This window comes from Chrysemys picta, chromosome 6 (genome assembly GCF_011386835.1).
Source record: "Chrysemys picta bellii isolate R12L10 chromosome 6, ASM1138683v2, whole genome shotgun sequence".
Classification (NCBI taxonomy): Eukaryota; Metazoa; Chordata; order Testudines; family Emydidae; genus Chrysemys; species Chrysemys picta.
In genome coordinates this window covers 82,592,558-82,618,868 of record NC_088796.1, presented here as the reverse complement: position 1 = coordinate 82,618,868, position 26,311 = coordinate 82,592,558, and the positions used below count along the sequence as shown (strand labels likewise).

The 26,311-nt window shown below is 44.7% G+C and overlaps 2 protein-coding genes across 3 annotated transcripts in view; one reads left to right on the top strand and one right to left on the bottom strand.

Annotated features, from left to right (window-relative positions):
- AUH (AU RNA binding methylglutaconyl-CoA hydratase) overlaps window positions 1-26,311 on the bottom strand; it is a 191,234-nt gene that overhangs the window by 158,519 nt on the left and 6,404 nt on the right. Inside the window, exons 2-3 of one of the 2 annotated variants that reach the window (XM_065550379.1) lie at window positions 25,831-25,898; window positions 25,639-25,726 (exon numbers count right to left, since the gene is read on the bottom strand). The exons of the other annotated variant lie outside the window; for it this stretch is intronic. Coding sequence (XP_065406451.1) covers window positions 25,639-25,726; window positions 25,831-25,898 — 156 coding nt within the window. The remainder of the gene's footprint in view (window positions 1-25,638; window positions 25,727-25,830; window positions 25,899-26,311) is intronic. 2 annotated transcript variants of the gene reach the window in all.
- Window positions 16,819-19,345, top strand: LOC135972404 (uncharacterized). The gene is made up of 2 exons (XM_065550378.1): window positions 16,819-17,784; window positions 18,779-19,345. The coding sequence occupies exons 1-2, from the start codon at window positions 17,208-17,210 to the stop codon at window positions 19,252-19,254; spliced, it is 1,053 nt and encodes a 350-aa protein (XP_065406450.1). The 5' UTR covers window positions 16,819-17,207; the 3' UTR covers window positions 19,255-19,345.

The following is a 26,311-nucleotide window of genomic DNA, read 5'->3' as shown; positions in this document are numbered from 1 at the left end:
GGAGAACTACTCTGTTACTCCTGGAAGTACAGGTTGGGTTCAGCACATATTAGCTCACCTATTCTGCAAAAAAAATTTAACAAGTTGCACATCTTATCAGTGATTTCATATAACACTGGCTCCTTTTACAATTATGGATTAATTTCCAGATATTGGTTCTAATCTTTACAGCCTACAACAGCTTAGTGCCTAGTTATTGCATAGACACAGTAGAGGTTCTGCCATTGTGGCCCCTGAGGCACTAACCAACTTGGAAAAAGGAGAAAATAAATTGAAAGTAAAATAAACATATGTTGATCCCAATCTATACTATTATAGCTGTTCATCTGAAGGAGCTATTCCATCAAGTAAGGATACCAGTGGGACAGCTGTTCCAGTGCATCACATTTTATAGTACATGTGCATATATTCCTGTAAGAGGCTTCAAATAGAAGAAGGATTTCATTGGAGAAGAGTTCTCAAAAGTGCCCTTAAAATAGTGAACACAAGTCAAGCCAAATCAAGTTAGTGCCCACAATAAAAACGTCCTCAAGCCACCACTGCATAGAACACTGTCTTTCAACTTATCACAACAGATGCAAACAATAGGGAGATGGTCTCTCACAGAGCCCAGGAGAAAACTCTCAAAGGTCAGGGACATGACATTCACTGGAGAGTTCCCTTGCCTGTATGATTATCTACCACTAGAGAGGAGCTTATGCCCAAGTCTTTCAACCTTTATGGCAGAATGCAAGACTCGTAATCGCACAAGCTTTTGCGCAACAGTAGTGATTGCACAATAAAAAAAAGTTAAGACCATGGTCCTCAGCCAGACACATGCCTTCTTTATTTTGTGCCTGATGCTAGGGTAGTGGAAGCCTTACAAATGCAATTATAATAAAGGTGGAACTCCTATAATATAGAAAATATAGAGAGGATATTGAAAATATATTTTATATGCTACCACCAGTGTAACAATTGGCATCATACGATACGAAAAGATGCAACAGTCAGTCTCTCTCTAGAAATAATTTTCTTTCTTCCTCCTCAGCAGATTTTTTTCAATGATCAGGTGCCAGTGTTTGACTTCCAGAGATGTGAGTTACACATCTTAGGATGCTATTTGGGGGAAAACTAGCTTTAAAGTCCAAATTTACAATTTTGTAAAAATAAGTTTTTTTATAAAACTTAAGGCCAAGAGAAATGTTTCCACAACTTTAAGTGTTAGAGTGTAAAAACGGTTTGTACACAAACATTCCCCTGAAATGTTTGAAACAGAAGCTCTAGGAAAATGAAAGTGTAACTAGCTAAAGCCAAGTGTGAAAATTTATTTCATACAGACAATAAAGACTATAAATATGTAAACTGTTCAAAAAAAGAACTAGACAAGTTCACGGAGGATAGGTCCATCAATGGCTATTAGTCAGGATGGGCAGGGATGGTGCCCCTAGCCTGTTTGCCAGAAGCTGGGAATGGGCCACAGGGCATAGATCTCTTGATTACTTGTTCTGTTCATTCCCTCTGGGGCACCTGGTATAAGCCACTGTCGGAAGACAGGATACTGGGTAGATGGACCTTTGATCTGACCTTGTATGGCTGTTCTTATGTATTTTTAAAATTTGTATATGGTAAGGAGTTTTTAATAGAAGACATAAAGGAATTTGTCAACTCCAACATACATTGTAAACAAGCAATGTCCTTTCAAAAAGATGCACCTTATATTGTGTTCTTAAGGAAGTGAAATTCAGGCTCAGCCTTATCTCACACAAAAATGAATCCTATAGTCATGAGCCCTCCACTAAAAATACTTTGTTCTGAGCATCAACATCTCAAATCTTGGCTCTGTCTCTAAAAACATCGACAGCACAGCAGCCACAGAAAAGAGCAGAGAGAGTCACTGATACAGCTAGGCCCTAATTCACTGAAACCTTTGCAAAGTATGATTCATTCATATCAGTTCACTGTGTTTAGGAGGTGAAACACTGCACACCCTGCTAGCAACAGCTTTCAAGTGCCTATAGGGTCACCATGACATAATACATGTTGACAGATACATGGATGACAGATACATGGACCAACTCAGTGACTCATATATCCAGACACACTTCTGATACATTAATCATATATAAACCTGATAAAAATAAATTTGATAGTTCTATATCAAAGTAAATTATAGCATCATGTGTATATATGATTATAATCAGTAGTATAAACACATGATTTTGATGTATTGAAAATACATTTTCAAAGGTTAGCTAATGTATAGTAAAACTATATGTGTTTCTGCCATATAGGTCTGTAACGTGAAAAGGGAGCAAAGCTTTGGGAAGTCTAATGCGGTGACGTCCGTGTTCAAAGCGTGAATGTCCACGTGTAAGTTGCTTGCATCACCACAGGTAGATGAGTGAGATACTTTCTCCCACTGCACATGGTTTTTTTTCAGCCAGCCATGGAACCATTTTTTGCTCCGTTCAGCTCTCCTATCCTCTCTGTGAATGAAGTAGATTTAACATGCTCAAATTACTACTTTAATACTTACATCTGTTTTCAGAACATCTTGTATGCAGCAACTTACACCACTGTTTAAGGGCTTGCCTATATGGGAAAGGCTTTCTGGTATACCTTTAGCTTTTACAGCATAAGCTGCCTTATGACCACATGCACAAAAATTCTTTTTTCTATTTCTCTGGTGTTTTATCCCACTTTAATCAGTATGCTTTGGAAGTGACATGACTCTTATTTTGGAATGAATTATACCATTATAAGGTTTGTGTGAATGCTTCCAGTTTCTGAATTCAGTATACTGCTTCAGGCAGTCCTCCCACTGCTATTGTATGCTGCATTGCTTCACATCTGGATGAAGCTGTCTTGTTAACTGTCTGCCCTCCACTGCTCCCGGTCATCTTGACCAGATGTCATTTCCCTGTCTAAATCCTGGCAGCTCAAGGCAAGTTCACATATCCCAAGCACTATAAAATTTTGCCCAGGACATATATCACTTACCACTGATAATCTTTTGAAGATAATTTGCACGATGTTAATTTCAAATATTCCAAAGGGCTGTAGTAACAGTCCAACTGCTCAGGATCACATGTAACTGTGCTACTTTCAAGTTTGCTAACATAGCTGTATGCATTCATTCTTATGAAGCTGAAATTTCACAGCCATATTTTCATAACTGAGTGCCTAAAGTTAAGCTCCTAAACCTATATTTTGGGAAACTAAAAATAAATGGCTTTATTTTCAGAAGTGATGAGCATCCACAAAGTCCACTGAAGTTTATGGAAGGTTAGAGGTGCTCAAGAGCTTTGGAAACACAAAACAAAACAGAAAGTCCACTTTTTTCAATGTTGATAAATGCAAAGTAATGCACATTGGAAAACATAATCACAACTATTCATATAAAATGATGGTGTCTAAATGAGCTGTTATCACTCACTTGGATCTTGGAGTCATTGTGGATAGTTCTCTGAAAACATCCACTCAATGTTCAGCGGCAGTCAAAAAAGCGAACGGAATGTTGGGAATCATTAAGAACAGAATAGATAAGACAGAAAATATCATATCGCCTTTATATAAATCCATGGTATGCCCACATCTTGAATACTGTGTGCAGATGTGGTCGCCCCATCTCAAAAAAAGATATATTGGAATTGGAAAAGGTTCAGAAAAGGGCAACAAAAATGATTAGGGGTGTGGAACGGCTGCCATATGAGGAGAGATTAATAAGAATGGGACTTTTCAACCTGGAAAAGAGATGACTAACGGGGGATACGACAGAGGTCTATAAAATCATGACTGGTATGGAGAAAGTAAATAAGGAAGTGTTATTCACTCCTACTCATAACACAAGAGCTAAGAGTCATCAAATGAAATTAATAGGCAGCAGGTTTGAAACAAACAAAAAGTAGTATTTTTTTCACACAATGCACAGTCAACCTGTGGAACTCCTTGCCAGAGGATGTTTTGAAGGCAAAAACTATAAAAGGATTCAAAAAAAGAACTAAATAAATTCATGGAGGATAGATCGATCAATGCCTATTAGCCAGGATGGGCAGAGATGGTGTCCCTAGCCTCTGTTTGCCAGAAGCTAGAAATGAGCGACAGGGGATGGATCACTTGATGATTACCTGTTCTGTTCATTCTTTATGGGGCACCTGGCATTGGTCAGCAGACAGGATACTTTGGTCTGACCCAGTTTAGCTGTTCTTACGTTTTTAGGTGCCTAACATGAACTTAAGAACATAACTTTAGGCATTCATGTATGAAAATTTTGGTCTACTTTTGCATAAAATAAAAACCAAATCTATACATAAACAGGCCATATAAACAAACAAATAATAGATGGTGTGTAAGAAGGGTGGAAAGTTCTTGTTTACAGAAGATAATGTCTAATTAGCTACAAAAAGAAGATCGTTGAGTTTGGGGGGGTTGTTTTTTGTTTTACTCATAAAATTATTTATAGTACTATGGAATGATAACGTGAAAAATATTAAAATGTGAAAACATACTTTCTTAGTATTTTATCAGTAATTCAAACTTTTAAAAACTATCATGGTGTTATTCAATAGCCAAAGGATATAAAGTATATGTCTTTTCAAAAATTCTGTTCTCAGAAGATCCAGTGCAACTCACAGAAGCTAATGAAAATTCACTAGTGTTAACATATGTTACCAGGTGGGTTCATGGTTCAGCATGAAGTGAGAAAGGATTAGGAAAGTGGTGTCTCTGACCTATTTGCATTCAATCTTAAATATAGGACTCCTACTATTCCAAAGCTAGACCTGAAAAAGTATGTCCATTATATGTACAAAATGGAAATATGAATCTACTATAAACCAATACTAATCCTACCCATTGCACTGCAAAGTTTACCCTTGAGCTAAGAGTTCCATCATGCATCAGTACAGGAGTCACCAAGCCAGACTGTTCTTGGTAAGTTAAATGTCCGTACAGATGTACACTGTTCTAGATTAGCTCACGTTCTTTATGGTAACCAGGACAACCATAGAACCATTCCAGGTGGTTTCTGGCTCAACTTAGCAACAGCCTGGATCTCACTTCTGAGCTAAAAAGAAGGGAAGAGAAGGGTCATTCTTTTGTGATGGATCAACCATTGTCTTCTCCAGTCTGAGGGTCAGGGCACATGTTTCTCACAAGGGAAGTGATGAATAATGAGTCTATTTAAATGGTCTGCACTCAAAGACTAAGACAGACAGTGTAATTTTAAGTCTGTTGAGGGAAAATATTGTCAAGCCAAGAGATCACTCAATAGGTCATCTGGTAGAACTCCATAATTTATCTTTATCCTTGATTAAAAATAGTCTGACCCCTAAACTCCCTATTCACCAGCACCATGAACTTATGGTATACAACTCGCCTGAGACAGATGAAGCAAGAAAGAAAACAGCACAAGATACCCGCACTGTCACTCTACCCAATCCAACTGATTAACAAAAGCGTCTTTTTGAAGCTTTATGCCAGGATTATAAAAGGAATGAAAACAGATTTTTTTTTACTTCTGCAACAGCCTATGGGAAGCTCTAAATGAGGAAGGAAGTTCAATGTAATGGGCAATGTCATTCATCCAGCTGTCTTCAAAACAGTTACAGTGTGGAGTTTCTCTCACCATGAGGAAATTTCATGATATTTTACAGCGGCCCCTTAGAGCTCAATAACTGCAAGATACTAATACTTCTTCCCAGTGGATCTTAGAACATCTTGTATACTAGCTCTTGTGAGACGTTGAAAAACTTTATATACCCGATGCAATTTTCAGTTTCATAATTCTTTACAGGCCACAAGCTGATCTGTTACATTGGTGAAAATTCAAAACAATTACATTAAATTTGCCTCATTTACTACATGACATGAAGAGCTGAAAAATATATAAATGCTTTCTTAAGATTACATTCCCATGTAAACAGCTTCTATTTCCCACAAGGATATTATGTAATCACACATGAAAAAGCAGATAGACTAAGAGAATCGCTCTTTAAGATGTGGCTCAGGTTATGAAAAAAGTTTAGAAGCCCTAGGGTAGTGTGAGCAGTCCAGAATACAGTTGGAACAATTCCATCTGCCTCCTGAGTAAGCAAAGTCTCTTCTGTTGTATCAAAGTTGAAAAAAATAAAATAAAAGCAATGTTTGCTCTTGATGGTAGGAACCTTGTATTCTAAACACTGCCTCATCCAAGGATTCCCTATACAATTTACCTCTTGTGTATTTTATGTAGCTAGCAAATAATTTACGTGGTTACTGCAATGGCAGGCACTGATCTGGCTAAAGACAGGGTTTCCATTGACTTGCTTCAGGGAACTAGCTGCTGGCCAACAGATAATTATGAAACTTACTATTAGTGATACCTTGTCAGGAGGTTGTCAAAGTAAACATGAGCAAGATATACACACTGTTATACATCATTTGGTAATGGGGGCTCATTTTAATGCAGCAAAATGCAAAGCCACACATACACCTAGGAACAAAGAACGCAGGTTACACTTATTAGATGGAGGTCAGAATCTTGGGGTATGTCTACACTACGGGATTAATCCGAATTTATATAATTCGAATTTGGGAAACAGATTGTATAAAGTCGAATGTATGCGGCCACACTAAGCACATTAATTCGGCGGTGTGCGTCCATGTTCCGGAGCTAGCGTCGATTTCTTGAGCGTTGCACTGTGGGTAGCTATCCCATAGCTATCCCATAGTTCCCGCAGTCTCCCGCGCCCATTGGAATTCTGGGTTGAGATCCCAGTGTCTGATGGGGCAAAAAACATGATCGCAGGTGGTTCTGCGTACAGCCTCACCCCTCCCTCCCTCCCTGCATGAAAGCAACGGACGGCGGACAACCATTTCTCACCTTTTTTCCTGGGTGAACACTACAGAGTCCATACCACGGCAAGCATGGAGCCCGCTCAGCTCAAGACAGCAGTCATGAACATTGTAAACACCTCGCACGTTCTCGTGGAGTTTAAGCTGAGCCAGGACCAGAAAAACGAGGTGAGGAGGCAGCGGCGGCGGCAGCGCAGCGACAAGCGTGATGAGGACATGGACACGGACACGGACACAGAATTCTGTCAAACCGCAGGCCCCGGTGCTTTGGAGATCATGTTGTTAATGGGGCAGGTTCTATCCATGGAACGCCGATTCTGGGCAAGGAAACAAGCACAGACTGGTGGGACCGCATAGTGTTGCAGGTGTGGGATGATTCCCAGTGGCTGCGGAACTTTCGTATGCGTAAGGGCACTTTCATGGAACTTTGTGACTTGCTGTCCCCTGCCCTGAAGCGCCAGAATACCAAGATGAGAGCAGCCCTCACAGTTGAGAAGCGAGTGGCAATAGCCCTGTGGAAGCTTGCAACGCCAGACAGCTACCGGTCAGTCGAGAATCAATTTGGAGTGGACAAATCTACTGTGGGGGCTGCTGTGATGCAAGTAGCCAAAGCAATCACTCAGGTGCTGCTACGAAAGGTAGTGACTCTGGGAAATGTGCAGGCCATAGTGGATGGCTTTGCTGCTATGGGATTCCCTAACTGTGGTGGGGCGATAGATGGAACCCATATCCCTATCTTGGCACCGGAGCACCAGGGTACCCAGTACATAAACCCCAAGGGGTACTTTTCAATGGTGCTGCAAGCACTTGTGGATCACAAGGGACGTTTCACCAACATCAACGTGGGCTGGCCGGGAAGGGTTCATGACGCTCGCGTCTTCAGGAACACTACTCTGTTTAAAGGGCTGCAGCAAGGGACTTACTTTCCGGACCAGAAAATAACCGTTGGGGATGTTGAAATGCCAATAGTTATTCTTGGGGACCCAGCCTACCCCTTAATCCCATGGCTCATGAAGCCATACACAGGCAGTCTGGACAGGAGTCAGGAGCTGTTCAACTACAGGCTGAGCAAGTGCAGAATGGTGGTAGAATGTGCATTTGGCCGTTTAAAAGGTTGCTGGCGATTGTTACTGACTCGCTCAGACCTCAGCCAAACCAATCTCCCCATTGTTATTTCTGCTTGCTGTGTGCTCCACAATCTCTGTGAAAGTAAGCGCGAGACCTTTATGGTGGGGTGGGAGGCTGAGGCAAATCGCCTGGCTGCTGATTACGCACAGCCAGACACCAGGGCGATTAGAAGAGCACACCAGGAAGCGCTGTGCATCAGAGAAGCTTTGAAAACCAGTTTCATGACTGGCCAGGCTACAGTGTGAAATATCTGTTTGTTTCTCCTTCATGAAAACCCGCCCCCTTTATTGACTCATTCTCTGTAAGGAACCCACCCCTCCCCCTTCCCCCAGCTTGCTTTCAAACCAAATAAAGTCACTATCGTTTAAAAATCATTTATTCTTTATTAATACATTATAAAAAGAGGGAGGGAACCCGGGTGGGGTTTGGGAGGAGGATCGGCAGGAAGGAAAAGGCCACTAAAAAAAGGTTAAAAAAATGACAGCCTTTTGCTTGGGCTGTCCACTGGGGTGGAATGGGAAGGTGTACAGAGCCTCCCCCCCCCCCCCCGCGTTCTTACACGTCTGGGTGAGGAGGCTATGGAACATGGTGAGGGAGGAGGGGGGTTATACAGGGGCTGTAGCAGCACTCTGTTATCCTGCTGCCGTTCCTGAAGCTCCACCAGATGCCGGAGCATGTCTGTTTGCTCACGCAGCAGCCCCAGCGTTGCATCCTGCCTCCTCTGATCTTCCTGCCGCCACCTCTCATCTCGAGCATCTCTCCTCTCCTCACGTTGGACCCTCCTGTCCTCACGTTGGTCCCTCCTGTCCTCACGTTCACTGTCTTCTTTCCTATACTTTGAAACCGTGTCCTTCCACTCATTCAGATGAGCTCTGTCACTGCGGGTGGATTCCATGATTTCTGCGAGCATCTCGTCTCGTGTCTTCTTTTTCCGACACCTTATCTGTGATAGCCTTCGGGACGGAGGAGGGAGGCTTGAAGAATTTGCAGCTGCTGGAGGGAGGGAAAAAAGGAGAGAATTTTTTTAAAAGATACATTTTGCAGAACAATGCTAGAGATCACAGACGCAGGTCCGGGCAACAGAATTCGGCTTGCATGCGGCCATGGTAAGCCATTGTCTTTCGGCTTCTGCGCCCTCCTTTCCCACATACCAAGCAAAGCCCATTGACTGCTGCGGATTTCCTGTTAACATTCAGCAACAGAAAACAAACTAACCACCCCCCCCCATCCAATTCTCTGGATGATCGTTTTATCCCTCCCCGCACCGCGTGGCAGGTATCAGGGAAGATCCCTGCAGGAACCAAACACCCCCACCCCGCCATGAATTCTCTGGGATGATCGCTTTACCCGTCCCCCCGCCACGTGGCTGGTATCAGGGAAGATCCCTGCTAGCCAAACGCGAAAAGCTCAGCGCCAATTCCCGCCGCCCCCCCCATGCTTGGCTAACTGCAGAGAAGGATTTCTTTTCAGCCACAGGCAAACAGCCCAGTAGGAACTGCCACCTCTGTCCCCTTAATTAAATTTCTGTATTTCAACCAGGTTACCATGAGCGATATCACTCTCCTGAGGATTACACAGCAAGATAAAGAACGGATGTTGCTTGAATGCCAGCAAACACCGGGACCATACGCTGCCAGGCTTTGTCATGCAATGATAGGGTAGTGGTGGTCGGAGACTCTCTGCTGAGGGGGACGGAGGCGCCCATCTGTCGCCCTGACATTTCATCTCGGGAGGTATGCTGCCTGCCGGGGGCCCGTATCCGAGACGTTACGGAGGCATTGTCGAGGATTATCCAGCCCTCTGACTACTACCCCATGCTACTCATCCATGTGGGCACAAATGATACTGCGCGGTGTGACACTGAGCGGATCAAGAGTGACTACAGGGCTCTGGGAGTACGGGTGAAGGAGTTTGGAGCGCAGGTGGTATTCTCTTCAATTCTTCCTGTCAAAGGTAGGGGCCCGGGCAGAGACAGATGCATCATGGAGGTGAATGCCTGGCTGCGAAGATGGTGTCGCCAGGAGGGCTTTGGCTTCCTAGACCACGGGATGCTATTTGAGGAAGGACTGCTAGGCAGAGATGGCGTTCACCTTTCGAGGAGAGGAAAGACCCTATTCGGACACAGACTGGCTAACCTAGTGAGGAGGGCTTTAAACTAGGTTCGACGGGGACAGGTGAGCAAAGCTCACAGGTAAGTGGGGAACATGGAGACCGGGGAGATGGGTCGGAAACAAGAGGGAGTGTGGGCTATACTGTCAGAGAGAAAGGAGAGTCAGGACAAAACTGGGAGGAAAGATCAAACCAGTATCTTAGATGCCTATATACAAATGCGGGAAGTATGGGGAATAAGCAGGAAGAACTGGAAGTGCTAATAAATAAATACAACTATGACATTGTTGGCATCACTGAAACTTGGTGGGATAATACACATGATTGGAATGTTGGTGTGGATGGGTACAGCTTGCTCAGGAAGGATAGACAGGGGAAAAAGGGAGGAGGTGTTGCCTTATATATTAAAAATGTACACACTTGGACGGAGGTAGAGATGGACATAGGAGACGGAAGTGTTGAGAGTCTCTGGGTTAGGCTTAAAGGGGCAAAAAACAAGGGAGATGTCATGCTAGGAGTCTACTACAGGCCACCTAACCAGGTGGAAGAGGTGGATGAGGCTTTTTTCAAGCAACTAACAAAATCATCCAAAGCCCAAGATTTGGTGGTGATGGGGGACTTCAACTATCCGGATATATGTTGGGAAAATAACACAGCGGGGCACAGACTATCCAACAAATTCTTGGACTGCATTGGAGACAACTTTTTATTTCAGAAGGTTGAAAAAGCTACTAGGGGGGAAGCTGTTCTAGACTTGATTTTAACAAATAGGGAGGAACTCGTTGAGAATGTGAAAGTAGAAGGCAGCCTGGGTGAAAGTGATCATGAAATCATAGAGTTTGCAATTCTAACGAAGGGTAGAAGGGAGAACAGCAAAATAGAGACAATGGATTTCAGGAAGGCAGATTTTGGGAAGCTCAGAGAGCTGATAGGTAAGGTCCCATGGGAATCAAGACTGAGGGGAAAAACAACTGAGGAGAGTTGGCAGTTTTTCAAAGGGACACTATTAAGGGCCCAAAAGCAAGCTATTCCGCTGGTTAGGAAAGACAGAAAATGTGGCAAAAGACCACCTTGGCTTAACCACGAGATCTTGCACGATCTAAAAAATAAAAAGGAGTCATATAAAAAATGGAAACTAGGACAGATTACAAAGGATGAATATAGGCAAACAACACAGGAATGCAGGGGCAAGATTAGAAAGGCAAAGGCACAAAATGAGCTCAAACTAGCTACGGGAATAAAAGGAAACAAGAAGACTTTTTATCAATACATTAGAAGCAAGAGGAAGACCAAAGACAGGGTAGGCCCACTGCTTAGTGAAGAGGGAGAAACAGTAACAGGAAACTTGGAAATGGCAGAGATGCTTAATGACTTCTTTGTTTCGGTCTTCACCGAGAAGTCTGAAGCAATGCCTAACATAGTGAATGCTAATGGGAAGGGGGTAGGTTTAGCGGATAAAATAAAAAAAGAACAAGTTAAAAATCACTTAGAAAAGTTAGATGCCTGCAAGTCACCCGGGCCTGATGAAATGCATCCTAGAATACTCAAGGAGCTAATAGAGGAGGTATCTGAGCCTCTAGCTATTATCTTTGGAAAGTCATGGGAGACGGGAGAGATTCCAGAAGACTGGAAAAGGGCAAATATAGTGCCCATCTATAAAAAGGGAAATAAAAACAACCCAGGTAACTACAGACCGGTTAGTTTAACTTCTGTGCCAGGGAAGATAATGGAACAAGTAATTAAGGAAATCATCTGCAAACACTTGGAAGGTGGTAAGGTGATAGGGAACAGCCAGCATGGATTTGTGAAGAACAAATCATGTCAAACCAATCTGATAGCTTTCTTTGATAGAATAACGAGCCTTGTGGATAAGGGTGAAGCGGTGGATGTGGTATACCTAGACTTTAGTAAGGCATTTGATACGGTCTCGCATGATATTCTTATCGATAAACTAGGCAAATACAAATTAGATGGGGCTACTATAAGGTGGGTGCATAACTGGCTGGATAACCGTACTCAGAGAGTTGTTATTAATGGTTCCCAATCCTGCTGGAAAGGCGTAACGAGTGGGGTTCCGCAGGGGTCTGTTTTGGGACCGGCTCTGTTCAATATCTTCATCAACGACTTAGATATTGGCATAGAAAGTACGCTTATTAAGTTTGCAGATGATACCAAACTGGGAGGGATTGCAACTACCTTGGAGGACAGGGTCATAATTCAAAATGATCTGGACAAATTGGAGAAATGGTCTGAGTTAAACAGGATGAAGTTTAACAAAGACAAATGCAAAGTGCTCCACTTAGGAAGGAAAAATCAATTTCACACATACAGAATGGGAAAAGACTGTCTAGGAAGGAGTACGGCAGAAAGGGATCTAGGGGTTATAGTGGACCACATGCTAAATATGAGTCAACAGTGTGATGCTGTTGCAAAAAAAGCAAACATGATTCTGGGATGCATTAGCAGGTGTGTTGTGAGCAAGACACGAGAAGTCATTCTTCCGCTCTACTCTGCTCTGGTTAGGCCTCAGCTGGAGTATTGTGTCCAGTTCTGGGCGCCGCATTTTAAAAAAGATGTGGAGAAATTGGAAAGGGTCCAAAGAAGAGCAACAAGAATGATTAAAGGTCTTGAGAACATGACCTATGAAGGAAGGCTGAAAGAACTGGGTTTGTTTAGTTTGGAGAAGAGAAGACTGAGAGGGGACATGATAGCAGTTTTCAGGTATCTAAAAGGGTGTCATGAGGAGGAGGGAGAGAACTTGTTCACCTTAGCCTCTAAGGATAGAACCAGAAACAATGGGTTTAAACTGCAGCAAGGGAGGTCTAGGTTGGACATTAGGAAAAAGTTCCTAACTGTCAGGGTGGTTAAACACTGGAACAAATTGCCTAGGGAGGTTGTGGAATCTCCGTCTCTGGAGATATTTAAGAGTAGGTTAGATAAATGTCTATCAGGGATGGTCTAGACAGTATTTGGTCCTGCCATGCGGGCAGGGGACTGGACTCGATGACCTCTCGAGGTCCCTTCCAGTCCTATAATCTATGATTCTATGATTCTATACCAGATTACTTGCTGCAAGCATGGCGTGGTCAAGTGTCCTACCATGGAGGACGGAATAAGGCTGCACTGCCCAGAAACCTTGTGGCAAGGCTTTTGGAGTATCTCCAGGAGAGCTTCATGGAGATGTCCCTGGAGGATTTCCGCTCCATCCCCAGACACGTTAACAGACTTTTCCAGTAGCTGTACTGGCTGCGAATGCATCCCAAGTCCTCAGGGCAAAGTAATCATTCAAAACCCTTGCTTTTAAAACAAGTTTTATATTTTAAAAGGTAAACTCACCTGAGGTCCCTTCCATGGGGTCGTGGTCTTGGATACTGGGTTGGGAGGGTATCACAGTCAGGCTGAGAAAAAGATCCTGGCTGTTGGGGAGAACGGAGTGCTGTGTGCTCTCTGCAAGCTCATCCTCCTCCTCCTCCTCTTCCCCATCCGCAGAATCCTCAGGTGTAGCTGATGAGATGACCCCCCCCCTCGGAATCCACGGTCAGAGGTGGGGTAGTGGTGGCGGCCCCCCCTAGAACTGCATGCAGCTCATCGTAGAAGCGGCATGTCCGCGGCTCTGACCTGGAGCGACCGTTTGCCTCCTTTGTTTTTTGATAGGCTTGTCTGAGCTCCTTGACTTTCAAGTGGCACTGATCTGAGTCCCTATTGTGGCCTCTCTCCATCATGCCCTTGGAGATTTTGTCAAAAGTTTTTTCATTTCATCTTTTTGAACCAAGTTCTGCTAGCACTGAATCCTCTCCCCATATAGCGATCAGATCTAGTACCTCCCGTACGGTCCGTGCTGGTGCTCTTTTTCGATTATCGGACTGCATGGTTACCTGTGCTGATGAGCTATCTGTGGTCACCTGTGCTCTCCACCCTGGGCAAACAGGAAATGAAATTCAAATGTTCGCGGGGCTTTTCCTGTCTACCTGGCCAGTGCATCCGAGTTCAAATTGCTGTCCAGAGTGGTCACAATGGTGCACTGTGGGATAGCTCCCGGAGGCCAATACCATCGAATTGCGGCCATACTAACCCTAATTTGAAATGATAAAATCGATTTTGGCGCTACTACGCTCGTCGGGGTGGAGTACAGAAATCGATTTAAAGAGCCCTTTATTTCAAATTAAATGGCTTCGTTGTGTGGACGGGTGCAGGGTTAATTCGATTTAACGCTGCTAAATCCGAATTAAAGTCGTAGTGTAGACCAGGCCTTGCAGTGCAGCAACACTGTAAAGGATTTATAGGTTATGGTAAAAAATGAACTGAACATCAGCTCCTAATGCAATGATGTAGCTAGAGTAACTAATGTGATCCTGGCATCAACAGAATATCATCAAGTAAGAGTAAAAAGATGGCATTACATCTGTATATGTCATTAGTGAGCCCGTACTGGAATACTGCATCTAGTCCTGGAGCTCCCACTTCAAAAAGGATGTTGGCAAATTGGAAAAGGTTCAAAAAAAAAAAACATACACCAAAATGATCTGAGATCTGGAAAACATGCCTTATAGCAAGAGATTTAAGAAGCTTCATCTATTTAGTTTATACAAAAGAAGGATAAGAGGTGACTTAATCATGGTCTACAAGTATCTTCATTGGGAAAAGATTTCTAATAGATGACTCTTTAATCTAGCAGAAAAAGACATAACTATGATCCAACATCTGTAACATGAAGCTAAAATTCAGACTAGAAATTAAATTAGCCATAGAAATAACTTACGCAGGGACCTAACAATTATCCATCCTCTGAAGTCTTTAAATCAAGACTGGATTTGTTCTAAACCTCTTCTATAGCTCAAACAGAACTTTGATCTTGAATTTGATGCAAAACTATTGGATGAGTTTCTATGGCTTGTGTCACGCAGGAGTCAGATTACAGGATCATAATGGTTCCTTCTGGTCTTAAATATTTATGAATCTTTTTATTCCATCTTCATCCCACAATGCTACCTTGCTGCACTACAAAATGCTACAATAAGCGTCCTTAAACACAAGGTTTTTCCCCCACACACACACTTAGGGACAAAGTTTTTAACAAACAACAACAAAAATCCTCAAAATCTATGCACAAAAATGTGTATACATGCAATCACCGCAACAATCTATCAATCTACATAATTAGGCTTGGGAGAATTCAATTTTTATACCATTTTGACAAAACAGCAATGTTTATTTTTAAGCTTTTTTTAATCAATTTAAGTTCACTATTGTGCAAAATTATGGGATTTATTTATTTTGATTTAAATTTTCAGTTGGGGTAATTGGGGGGGTCAGACTTATGTAATGACAGTAGATATTGAGATTCACAAAGATAGAGCTTTATAATGGTCAAAACACAAATTGTCAAGATCACGTCATATATACAAAGTAAATATCCTTAAATCAAATTCTAATACGCTCTCATGCAGCACTTTTCTCTTACTTTGCCTTTCTGTAAATTTCAATTATCAATGGAAATACTTTTCATCCATTTGTGTGGGTACAATGAAACTGACATTTACCAATAAAAATCTAATCCTTCCAACCCTATATATAAATAGTATTAAGGTTACAAATTCAAGCACTCAAATTTGGAAATGGCAGAATTAAGGTTGCTTGGACAACCTTAATTTTCCCTCCTTGTGCATATGCATTATGATCCAGTATTTAATTACACAGTCATGTACTTTTTCTACAGAACCCCTGCCTCTTTCAATGTCCAGTAGGAACCTGCTCTGAATATGAATCAGAGTTGTGTAGTGAAGAAAGCTGTTGTTTGTAGGACCCTTGTTTTACTTGTTGCAGAAGTTGAAAGGTGTATAGTGAATGTGGCAGGTGATTGCAGGAAGAGAAAGGAGGGTCTCATTATTAAAGTAGTTGAATGCTGCCCTCAAGAACTGGATTCTATCCCTGAATCTGCCATAGAGTTCTTATAATGCTAAGCAAGTCACTCAAGCCAAACTATTGAGAGATGGCCTTTAATTGTGCATTCCCCATTTTCTGGGTCCCTGATTTGAGAGACTGGAGTCGGATTTATAGTAGTGCTGAGCACTCACAGCAGCAACTCAAGTCAATGGGAGCTGTGCTTTGAACACAATGTGCTAAATCCTCTGAAAAACAAGCTCTTGGGCATCTCAAACTGGGCACTCAAAATTAGTGGATTTTTTTTTTTTAAAAAAAAAAACCTTAATCTCTCAGTGCTCAGTTCCCTGTCAGTAAAATGGAGATAATGCCGTTACTGCCCCACCTCTCAGAGGTAGCGTGAAAGTAAAATTAATGCTTGTGAAACATTTAGATACTATAATGATGAGTGCCACAGAAAAAAACAGAAGGAAATTAATAATTCTGTCTTCAGAGCAGGGTTTGAACAGTGTGCACTACATAACATATGGGCTATGCTTTGAAAAATGAGAAGAAAACAAAATATTAATAGCTGTTCATTAAGTGAGTACCATCCATTGTGTGCCGTGACTATGATAATATGTATGCATAAAAGGGCCCAATTAAAGTTGCACAGGCAACTTCCTGGTATTTCCTAACGTTCCAATGCTTGACTATTCAACCTTAATATTGATATTTTAATTTAGTTTGTGTGTAATTTTCCAGGTTTTAAAAAAAAAGAGCAAACTGAAAAACAGGAATTCCACCTTGTGGTAGGTAGACACCCATGTGGGTTATCAGCAGGCCTGGACCCTTTAGATCCACTCCAGAGACCTCTGCCATCTGAGCTAACAGAGTAAGGCCTGGTCTACACTAGGCGTTTATGTCGAAGTTAGCGCCGTTAAATCGAATTAACCCTGCACCCGTCCACACTGCGATGCTATTTAGTTCGACATAGAGGTCTCTTTAATTCGACTTCTGTACTCCTCCCCGACGAGGGGAGTAGCGCTAAATTCGACATGGCCATGTCGAATTAGGCTAGGTGTGGATGGAAATCGACGCTAATAGCTCCGGGAGCTATCCCACAGTGCACCACTCTGTTGACGCTCTGGACAGCAGTGCGAGCTCGGATGCTCTGACCAGCCACACAGGAAAAGCCCCGGGAAAATTTGAATTTGAATTCCTTTTCCTGTCTGGCCAGTTTGAATCTCATTTCCTGTCTGGACATCGTGGCGAGCACAGCAGCACTGGCAACGATGCAGAGCTCTCCAGCAGTGATGGCCATGCAGTCTGTGAATAGAAAGAGAGCCCCAGCATGGACTGATCGTGAAGTCTTGGATCTCATCGCTGTGTGGGGCGATGAGTCCGTGCTTTCCGAGCTGCGATCCAAAAGAAGGAATGCAAAGATCTACGAGAAGATCTCTAAAGACATGGCAGAGAGAGGATACAGCCGGGATGCAACGCAGTGCCGCGTGAAAATCAAGGAGCTGAGACAAGGCTACCAGAAGACCAAAGAGGCAAACGGACGCTCCGGATCCCATCCCCAGACATCCCGTTTCTACGAGGCACTGCATTCCATCCTCGGTGCTGCCGCCACCACTACCCCACCAGTGACCGTGGACTCTGAGGATGGGATACTGTCCACGGCCGGTTCCTCAGACATGTTAGGGGACGGGGAAGATGAGGAAGGAGATGAGGAGGGCGAGGCAGTTGGCAGCTCTCACAACGCTGATTTCCCCGACAGCCAGGATCTCTTCATCACCCTTACAGAGATCCCCTACGAAGCGTCCCCAGCCATTACCCCGGACACAGAATCTGGTGAAGGATCAGCCAGTAAGTGTTGTAAACATCTAAACATTTATTTTTAACAAAACAGGAATATTAACAATTAAAAGAATGGGTTGTTCATGATTAGTGTGCCCTAGGCGCTTAACGGTTTAGTAAGGGGCAGTGCAAGTTTTGAAAAGAAATCTAGCAATGTCCGGTTTTCAGTGATTGTCCTGCACAAGCCGCTCTACTGTGTATTCCCTGCTACTGCAGCTACAGTAAAATGCGGTCTATATGTGCGGGGATAGAGCAGTAATCCTCCTGGGACATCTCGATGAAGCTCTCCTGGAGGTAACTTGAAAGCCGTTGCATGAGGTTCTTGGGGAGAGCGGCCTTATTGGGTCCTCCGAAGTACGACACGTTGCCGCGCCACGAGATTATCAGGTACTCGGGGATCATTGCTCTGCACAGCAGGGCGGCATACGGCCCTGGTCTTTGGAGGCTTTCCCGGAGCATTCTCTCTTTGTCGCTCTCGGAGATCCTCATCAGGGTGATGTCGGCCATGGTGACCTGCTTTTAATTAGGTAGGGGAATGTTAGTGTTGGGACTGCTTTCCCGTTCCTTTACAGAACTGTCACCGCTGGTTTGCAGCCACGCGGTGGAGGCGGGAGAGGGGCAGCCGAAAGGGATCGTTCCCGGGGACAGCCGCGAGGGGGTGGGACAGGGGCAGAGTTCCCGCTTGCCGGATTGCTGGCAGCAGGGACTGACATTGATTTAAATGTGAAATGAGGCCAGTGGTAATATAAAAGTTTTAAACTGCCACAAGTGTACGGCTTACCATGTCTGCCTGCAACAGAAATTCCGTTGTGCTGCCTCGCTTCTCAAATGTGCTGTTCAAGACCCCAGGCACAGAATGCGAAGGCCGAGAATTCGACCTTGTGCTGAGTGCGCATGTGAAAGGTGCTGTGCATGGTCTTGTTCACAGAGAAAGACTATGTTCTTTGTTCACAACTACATTTATCTTTCAGAGGAATTCACTCCCTTTTTCCCATTTCCACAGCCCCGTCTGCGACTGTCTCACAACCTAGCCTGGAATCACACTCCCAGAGGCTAGCGCGGATTAGGCGTAGGAAGAAGAGGACACGGGAGGACATGTTCTCTGAGCTTATGGCCTCTTCCCAAGCCCAGGCAGCACAGCAGACCCAGTGGCGGGAGAACTTGACCCGAATGCACCAAGCCAACATGGATCGGGAGGAGAGGTGGCGGCAGGAAGACCAGCAGGCGACTCTAACGCTGCTTGGACTACTGAGGGAGCAAACGGACACACTCCGGCGCCTTGTGGATGTTCTGCAGGAACGGAGGCAGGAGGACAGAGCCCCGCTGCAGTCCATCTCTAACCGCCCTCCCCCGCCACCAAGTCCCATACCCACCTCACCCAAAGTGCAAAGAAGGAGAGGCGGCAGAGTCCCTGCTAACTCTCACTCCACCCCTGCAGAGAGCTCTAGTAGCAGAAGGCTCTCATTTCCCAAAATTTGAAAAGTTCTTTCCTTCCCGCCTGACACAAGCCCACGTCCAAGTTTCACCTCCCAATGCCATGTGTAGTTGATAATAAAAAATTCGTTTCTGTTAACTACTGTTTCAATCATGTTCTTTTGGAGGAGGAGGGGAAAGGGGGTTGGAAATTGGACAGGACAGTCTCCTTTGGCAGGGTACATAGTCGGGGGCAGGCACAGCAGCAGGGCACATACACAGTGCAGTGATGCAGTGACTAGTTGCCCCGGTTAGTCTGGGAGGTTGTTTTGATGTAATGTTGGGGGGGGTGGGTTGCTCTGTGACTTTGTGGCGGGGGAGGGCAGTTACAGATCTTAAGCGCCGGTCCTTAGACAGGATCACAGAGCCACACAGCATGGGATCTGTAACCGTCCTCCCCCTGCCACAAAGTCAAATAGACCTCCCATACACACAGTCCCGATCAGGAGGGGTGACAGGCTCCGTTGAAACAAGCATCCCACCGCAGCGGAGCCTGTCAATCCTTGAGTTTAGAAGCTGCATTCGCATCACAACACTAGACCCGCCCCGCACCACAGTCTGCGTCCCAGTTTGAAAAAATTCCCGCTAAAACAGTATTAAAGAAAACGGTGTGCTTTAACAAAGTAGAACTATTTTTATTTCGACACCTGTGTTGGAGGGGGGGTGAAGGGGGTATGTAACTGGATAGGATAGTCAACATTACCTGGGTAAAGAAACGGGGGCAGGTTTAGCTTCTCAGTACACAAACTATAAAATCACAGGTTACCCTGCTCACTCAGGAACTTTGCTTTCAAAGCCTCCCGGATGCACAGCGCTTCCCGCTGGTCTCTTCTAATCGCCCGGCTGTCTGGCTGTGAGTAATCACCAGCCAGGCTATTTTCCTCAACCTCCCACCCCGCCATAAAGGTCTCCCCCTTGCTCTCACAGAGATTGTGGAGCACACAGCAAGCTGCTATAACAATGGGGATATTGGTTTCGCTGAGATCACAGCGAGTCAGTAAGCTTCTCCATCTCCCCTTGAGACGGCCAAAAGCACACTCCACCACCATTCTGCACTTGCTCAGCCGGTAGTTGAAGAGTTCTTTTTCAGTGTCCAGGGCGCCAGTATAGGGCTTCATGAGCCAGGGCATTAGCGGGTAGGCTGGGTCCCCGAGGATGACTATAGGCATCTCCACATCCCCAACAGTTATTTTGTGGTCCGGGAAGTAAATACCTTGTTGCAGCCGTCTAAACAGACCAGAGTTCCTGAAAACACGAGCGTCATGAACCTTGCCCGGCCATCCCACGTAGATGTTGGTAAAACGTCCCCTGTGGTCCACCAGTGCTTGCAGCACCATGGAAAAGTATCCCTTTCGGTTAATGTACTGGGTGGCCTGGTGGTCCGGTGCCAGGATAGGGATGTGAGTTCCATCTATGGCCCCACCGCAGTTTGGGAATCCCATCGCTGCGAAGCCATCTATGATCGCCTCCACGTTTCCCAGGGTCACTACCTTTGGCAGCAGTACATCAACGATTGCCTTCGCTACTTGCATCACAACAACCCCCACGGTAGATTTGCCCACCCCAAACTGGTTCGCGACTGACCGGTAGCTGTCTGGCGTTGCAAGCTTCCACAGGGCTATGGCCACTCGCTTCTGTACACTCAGTGCAGCTCGCAACCGGGTGTCACTGCGCTTCAGGGCAGGGGACAGCAACTCACAAAGTTCCAGGAAAGTTCCCTTCCGCATGCGAAAGTTTCGCAGCCACTGGGATTCATCCCAGACCTGCAGCACTATGCGGTCCCACCACTCAGTGCTTGTCTCCCGTGCCCAGAATCGCCGTTCCACGGCATCAACATGACCCATTGCCACTGTGATGTCCTCGGCGCTGGGTCGCCTGCTTTCTGACAGGTCTGTGCTACTCTCAGACTTCAGGACATCACCGCGGTGCCGTAGCCTCCTTGCCTGACTTTTCTGCATCTGCCTCAGGGAAACCTTTATGATAAGCTGCGAGACGTTGAGAGCGGCCACAACTGCAGCGATGGTCGCAGCGGGCTCCATGCTCGGAGTACAGTGGCGTCCGCGCTGTCAATGACTGGAAAAGCGCGCGAACTGTTTTCCCGCCGGCGCTTTCAGGGAGGGAGGGCGGGAGTGATGGACGGATGACGACAGTTTCCCAAAAGCACCCTCGACTCATTTTGTTACCCAGAAGGCATTGCCGGCTACACCCAGAATTCCAATGGGCAGAGGGGACTGCGGGAACTGTGGGATAGCTGACCACAGTGCACCGCTTCGAATGTCGACGCTATCACCGTTAGTGTGGACGCACAAAGTCGAATTACTGTCCTTAGTGTGGACACACACGTTCGACTTTGCAATATCGATTACAAAAATTCGATGCAAGTAAAATCGAACTACTCTCGTAGTGTAGACAAGGCCTAAGTGATAGCAGCAGTAAATATACATCCTCTATGTGGACCAGCACAAGAGGGGGATTGGACATTTTGCCAGTGGGTTTCACAGATATTTGCTGAAAGTAGAGGAATGGCAAGGAATCTTGGGTCCCATTCCAGGCTCTGGAGAGAAGTGTGCTCTAGTGAGCACAAACTCTTCTGCCCAATTCCACACATGACCACTTCTGCCCAGTCCCCTCCAACCTGCCCCATCCCAGTCCTATCTCTCTCTCCCCTCCTCCCCAGTCCCAGTTTCCACACAGGCTTTTCATCCCATCTCCTTGCCCAGAAGTCCTACCCTCATCTCTCTGCATCCCAGTCCCACACTCAACCCACTAGCGCCTTGTCCTGTTTCTTTGCCCAGGCAGCCCCTCCCCACCAGCATTCAGTTGCCACTCCTTCCCATATTCCCCAGTCCCACCGGCTCCTAATCCTACTATTGCCACTTTTCAACCCTGGCTCCCAGTCTCCTTGCTCAGCCAGTCCCAGTCTTGCCACCACCACCCTGCCTCCAGTTTCCCTCCCCCCAGGTCTGGCTCTTGTCCCCTCTACATTTGAATCAAGTAGCTTCCTCTTCCACATTGTCTGGGCCCAAAGGGAGGGGTGGGATGTCACTGAAAGCACAGGAGAGACACCTGCTCTCAATTCAGGTGCCTGGATCCGGACTTGACACAGCTCAGAGGTAGTATGGGGGGAGGAATAGCTCAGTGGTTTGAGCATTGGCCTGCTAAACCCAGGGTTGTGAGTTCAGTCCTTGAGGGGGCCACCTGGGGATCTGGGGCAAAATCAATACTTGGTCCTGCTAGTGAAGGCAGGGGGCTGGACTCTATGACCTTTCAAGGTCCCTTCCAGTTCTGCCAACGGTCCACTGAGCTGCGGCCTCAGCTCCACCATATACTGGTGTATAGGGGTGTTGTACCCAAGGCAGGCCCTTTCAAAATTTTCTAAGGCGGCCTCTATATCACCTATATTACCTGCTGGACCCAGCTTAACCCTTTCCAGCTCTAAGCGCTTCAGCTCTAACTCCGCCTCCAAGTGCTTCGCCTGTCTCCTCTCCTTCCAACTCCAAGCACTTTGCCTCTTTTGTCCTCCACTTCCAAACGCATCATCTGTATGAAGAAATCCCTGTCTTCCGCAGTCAGAACTCGGTGTGGGTTAAAGGCATCCCTCCAGCTTGGCACCTGGATCTTGGTCGGGGGAGGGATGACCCTTCCCTCCTGGGAAGTTCCCGGTCCCCCATCTCCTCCCTTCATTTCCGTCCTGGGCTTGATCTGGGCCTGTCTTCTCTGTGGCATGCCGCTTTGGGAAGACTGTTTTTTCTAAGGTTTCAATGCCTGACCTCAACCTCATGCACAGGCTGCCCCACTCTTAGCCTAACTATTTAGTTGCCACGAAGCTAGAAAAGAAAAGAAAAAAATTGCTTGTTTGACTCCCTGGCTTCTTTGGTGTGCTTGTTCCCACTTAGGCAGAAAAGAAAAGAAAAGAAAAGAAAAGAAAAGAAAAGAAAAGAAAAGAAAAGAAAAGAAAAGAAAAGAAAAGAAAAGAACCTCCCTGGCTTTCAAGAAGCCAAGAGGAAAAATGTGTCCTTTTAAAATCCTGAGGTCTGTGCTTCTGGTTCAAAACTATCCCACCACTCTGCCACCATGTCATGGCTGAATCCCCACTCTGTTACTCCGAGTGCAGAAGTGGGGGACTGCAAAGATTTTAAAAAATTAATACTTGCCATTCCACGCTTGTATTACACTCCCAAGGTTACAGCTTTTCTCTTGGTCTTGGCTTAGTAACCGCTGCCACCACCCAAATGCAAAAAACCTTTTAACCCAGGAAGGAGCACTTGGGAATTCCTCCCTGTGGGGTACCCTCAAGCCCTTTCACCCTCCACCCCCCTGAGAAAGAAACAAAGGAAATAAGCTACCAGCTAATCAAACAACATGCACAAACCTTTTAGGACACCAAAAATCCAATTCTGTTCTTTAAAAAGGTAAATTTTATTAAAAACAAAAAAGAAAACATTACATCTGGAACTTAGGCTTTTTCCTAGATCTTAAAAGAAAATTCCAAAAATTAAGCACCCAAACTAGCTTTTTGGGGGGTTCAGCTTAAAGGTTACGAGCAAACAAAAGCATCACGGGTTAGCACAAAGGAGACCCACAAGCCAAAATAAAAAATAAACCTGATTGTGTCTAACTAAACATTCCCTATCCAAATAATTTCTTCTAGGTATGAAAAATGAATTTTCATACTTGGTTCAAGCATTACACGGCATGGCTGCTCCGTCCCTGCAGCCCAGAGAACAGACAAAGGGAAAGCTTCCCACTGGCTCTTTTGGTCAGGTGCCCACTCCTTTTCTTTTATCTGTGGGCTTGTTAATCCTTTACAAGTAAAGCAAGCTGAGAACAGCTACCAAGAGGGATTTTACAGCTAACTGGCTGGCTGGGTGTCTATCAAAGGGAGCTACACCGTCCCCACCCCCTTCATTTATCACAGAAGGATTAGGGTTACAACGAGATCACTTGGGTTTCTCACCTTTTAGACGTGCACATTTTGGTGGTGCTGTTAGGTATACATACAAAAGTATTGCCTCATTTCCTGTAGTCATTGCAAAATAAGAAACCTGAGATTTGAATGAAGTGTAAGAAATAGCTTGGTGGATCTCACCTCTCCTTGGTTCTGACCCAAACAGCACATCGGTGTTACCCATAGTGGTCTCACTATTCTGAGACGAACTCACTCCTGTTCTCTCTCCACTGTCATCACTGACCTATTTTTCCAGCAAGGAGGATAGGCAATAAGCCTATTCAAAGACAGAGATCAATGCAGCTCTCTAAACTTGAGAACAAGGGGTACTGGCACAGTGAATAGAACCAGATGTCCTTGAAGCCACAGTACAACAATTCAGTGTCATATCTGGGGCTTTTTAAGGGAGTAAAACAACTGATATTTGTGAACTCATGTTTCTCATATCACAGCCATCAAGATAGCCACTTAAATATTTCACTTAAGAGAAATATGCTTTTGAAAACCTTGATTTGGTAACCAATCCCACCTAATGGCTTCATATACCCAAATCAGCCATCCCACACATTACAATGCATTTGTATGTATTACTGGTGAAGGCACAGGATCACATTCTTTAATAAATTATCCACATTTAAGGGAATAGCCAATTAAAGTTTGCTATCTGTTTTTAATGCCATATAGCAGGGATTGGCAACCTTTGACACATGGCCCATCAGGGTAAGCCCGTGGCAGGCTGGGTTGGTTTGCTTACCTGCAGCATCTGCAGGTTTGGCCAATCGCAGCTCCCACTGGCTGCAGTTCGTCATCCCAGGCCAATGGGGGCCGTGGGAAGCAGCACGGGCTGAGGGGTGTACTGGCCGTCCCTCCCCGCAGCCCCCATTGGCTGGGGACGGCGAACTGCAGCCAGTGGGAGCTGCGATCGGCCAAACCTGCGGACTCTGCAGGTAAACAAAGCAGCCCGGTCCACCATGGGCTTACCCTGACGGGCCACGTGCCAAAGGTTGCTGATCCCTACCATATAGTTTGCCTAGTTTCACAAGTTGTTTTAATGGATTTTATACCTCCAAGTGGAAAGTAAAGACAGCATCCTTCTCGATTTACCATTCATACTCCAACAGTCCCATTAACCACTTAGCAATAATAGGCTCTCATTCCAGAATATAAGCAAGTCTTTTAAGAGTTCAACAGAATGCATTTATCCACTACTTTGAAAAAATCTACTACATATTGGGAAGTGTTCTTTATGATGCAGAAAGAAGAAAACAGAATGAAGCAGATGTTTCTTTCTTGTTAAAAATCAAGGAAAATCATATGAAGAGGTTTTGCTTACAACTGAGATGAATGTGACAAGGTACAATGCTTCCTTGGAATCTGGGCCATTTCTACTACAGTGCTAGATTACAGATATCCAACTTCACAGTAAAATTAAGTTTGCATACCAGCACAGAATATCCCAGGGACTTCACTTCGGAATATAACAGTTCGTACTTTCTTATCAGATTTCAGAGCATCCACAGCTTTTGACATCTACAGAAAAAGAAGGGGAAGGGGAAAAAAAAATTTTTTTTTCCAAAATATTTAATTCCAATACATTGCCTTCAAATTAGAAGCCATTAGTTTTTCCCCCTTACCATTTTTATAAGATTTTTATTAAGTGCATTTTTGGCACGAGATCTGTTTAATCCAAGTACCACAATTCCTAGAGGAAAAAAGAAGAGTTTGAATCAGTGTCATATTAAAAATATAAATTAAGTACATACTTGTGTCCATGTTATTTTGACTCTAAACAGATATCAAGTTAGGACTGTAAGAAAATTGACACATGTAATTATTTTGACTGACTTGTTTTGAATATATTCTTGTTAGTTTGTTTCCTTTTTCAGAGTGTTTCAATAGCCATTAGAAATGACATTCACTTTAAGGACAGACTCAGAACTCATGACCTGATACACATGAAATTACCACATCTGTGCACACAACCTGACTGGGCCAAATTCGCAAAAGCAAATAATCATAATATTTGCCTGAACAATTAAGCATGTGTCTTGGTACTTAAATGTAGTCTTTAGATATTTTTTCATAAAGCATTTAAAAAAGAAAAACCACAAGGGC

Coding starts and splice junctions, on each gene's coding strand:
- LOC135972404 (XM_065550378.1), top strand. CDS start 17,208: ATGCAGAGCTCTCCAGCAGTGATGGCCATGCAGTCTGTGAATAGAAAG. Junction 17,785..18,778: donor ATCTGGTGAAGGATCAGCCA/GTAAGTGTTGTA, acceptor CCATTTCCACAG/CCCCGTCTGCGACTGTCTCA.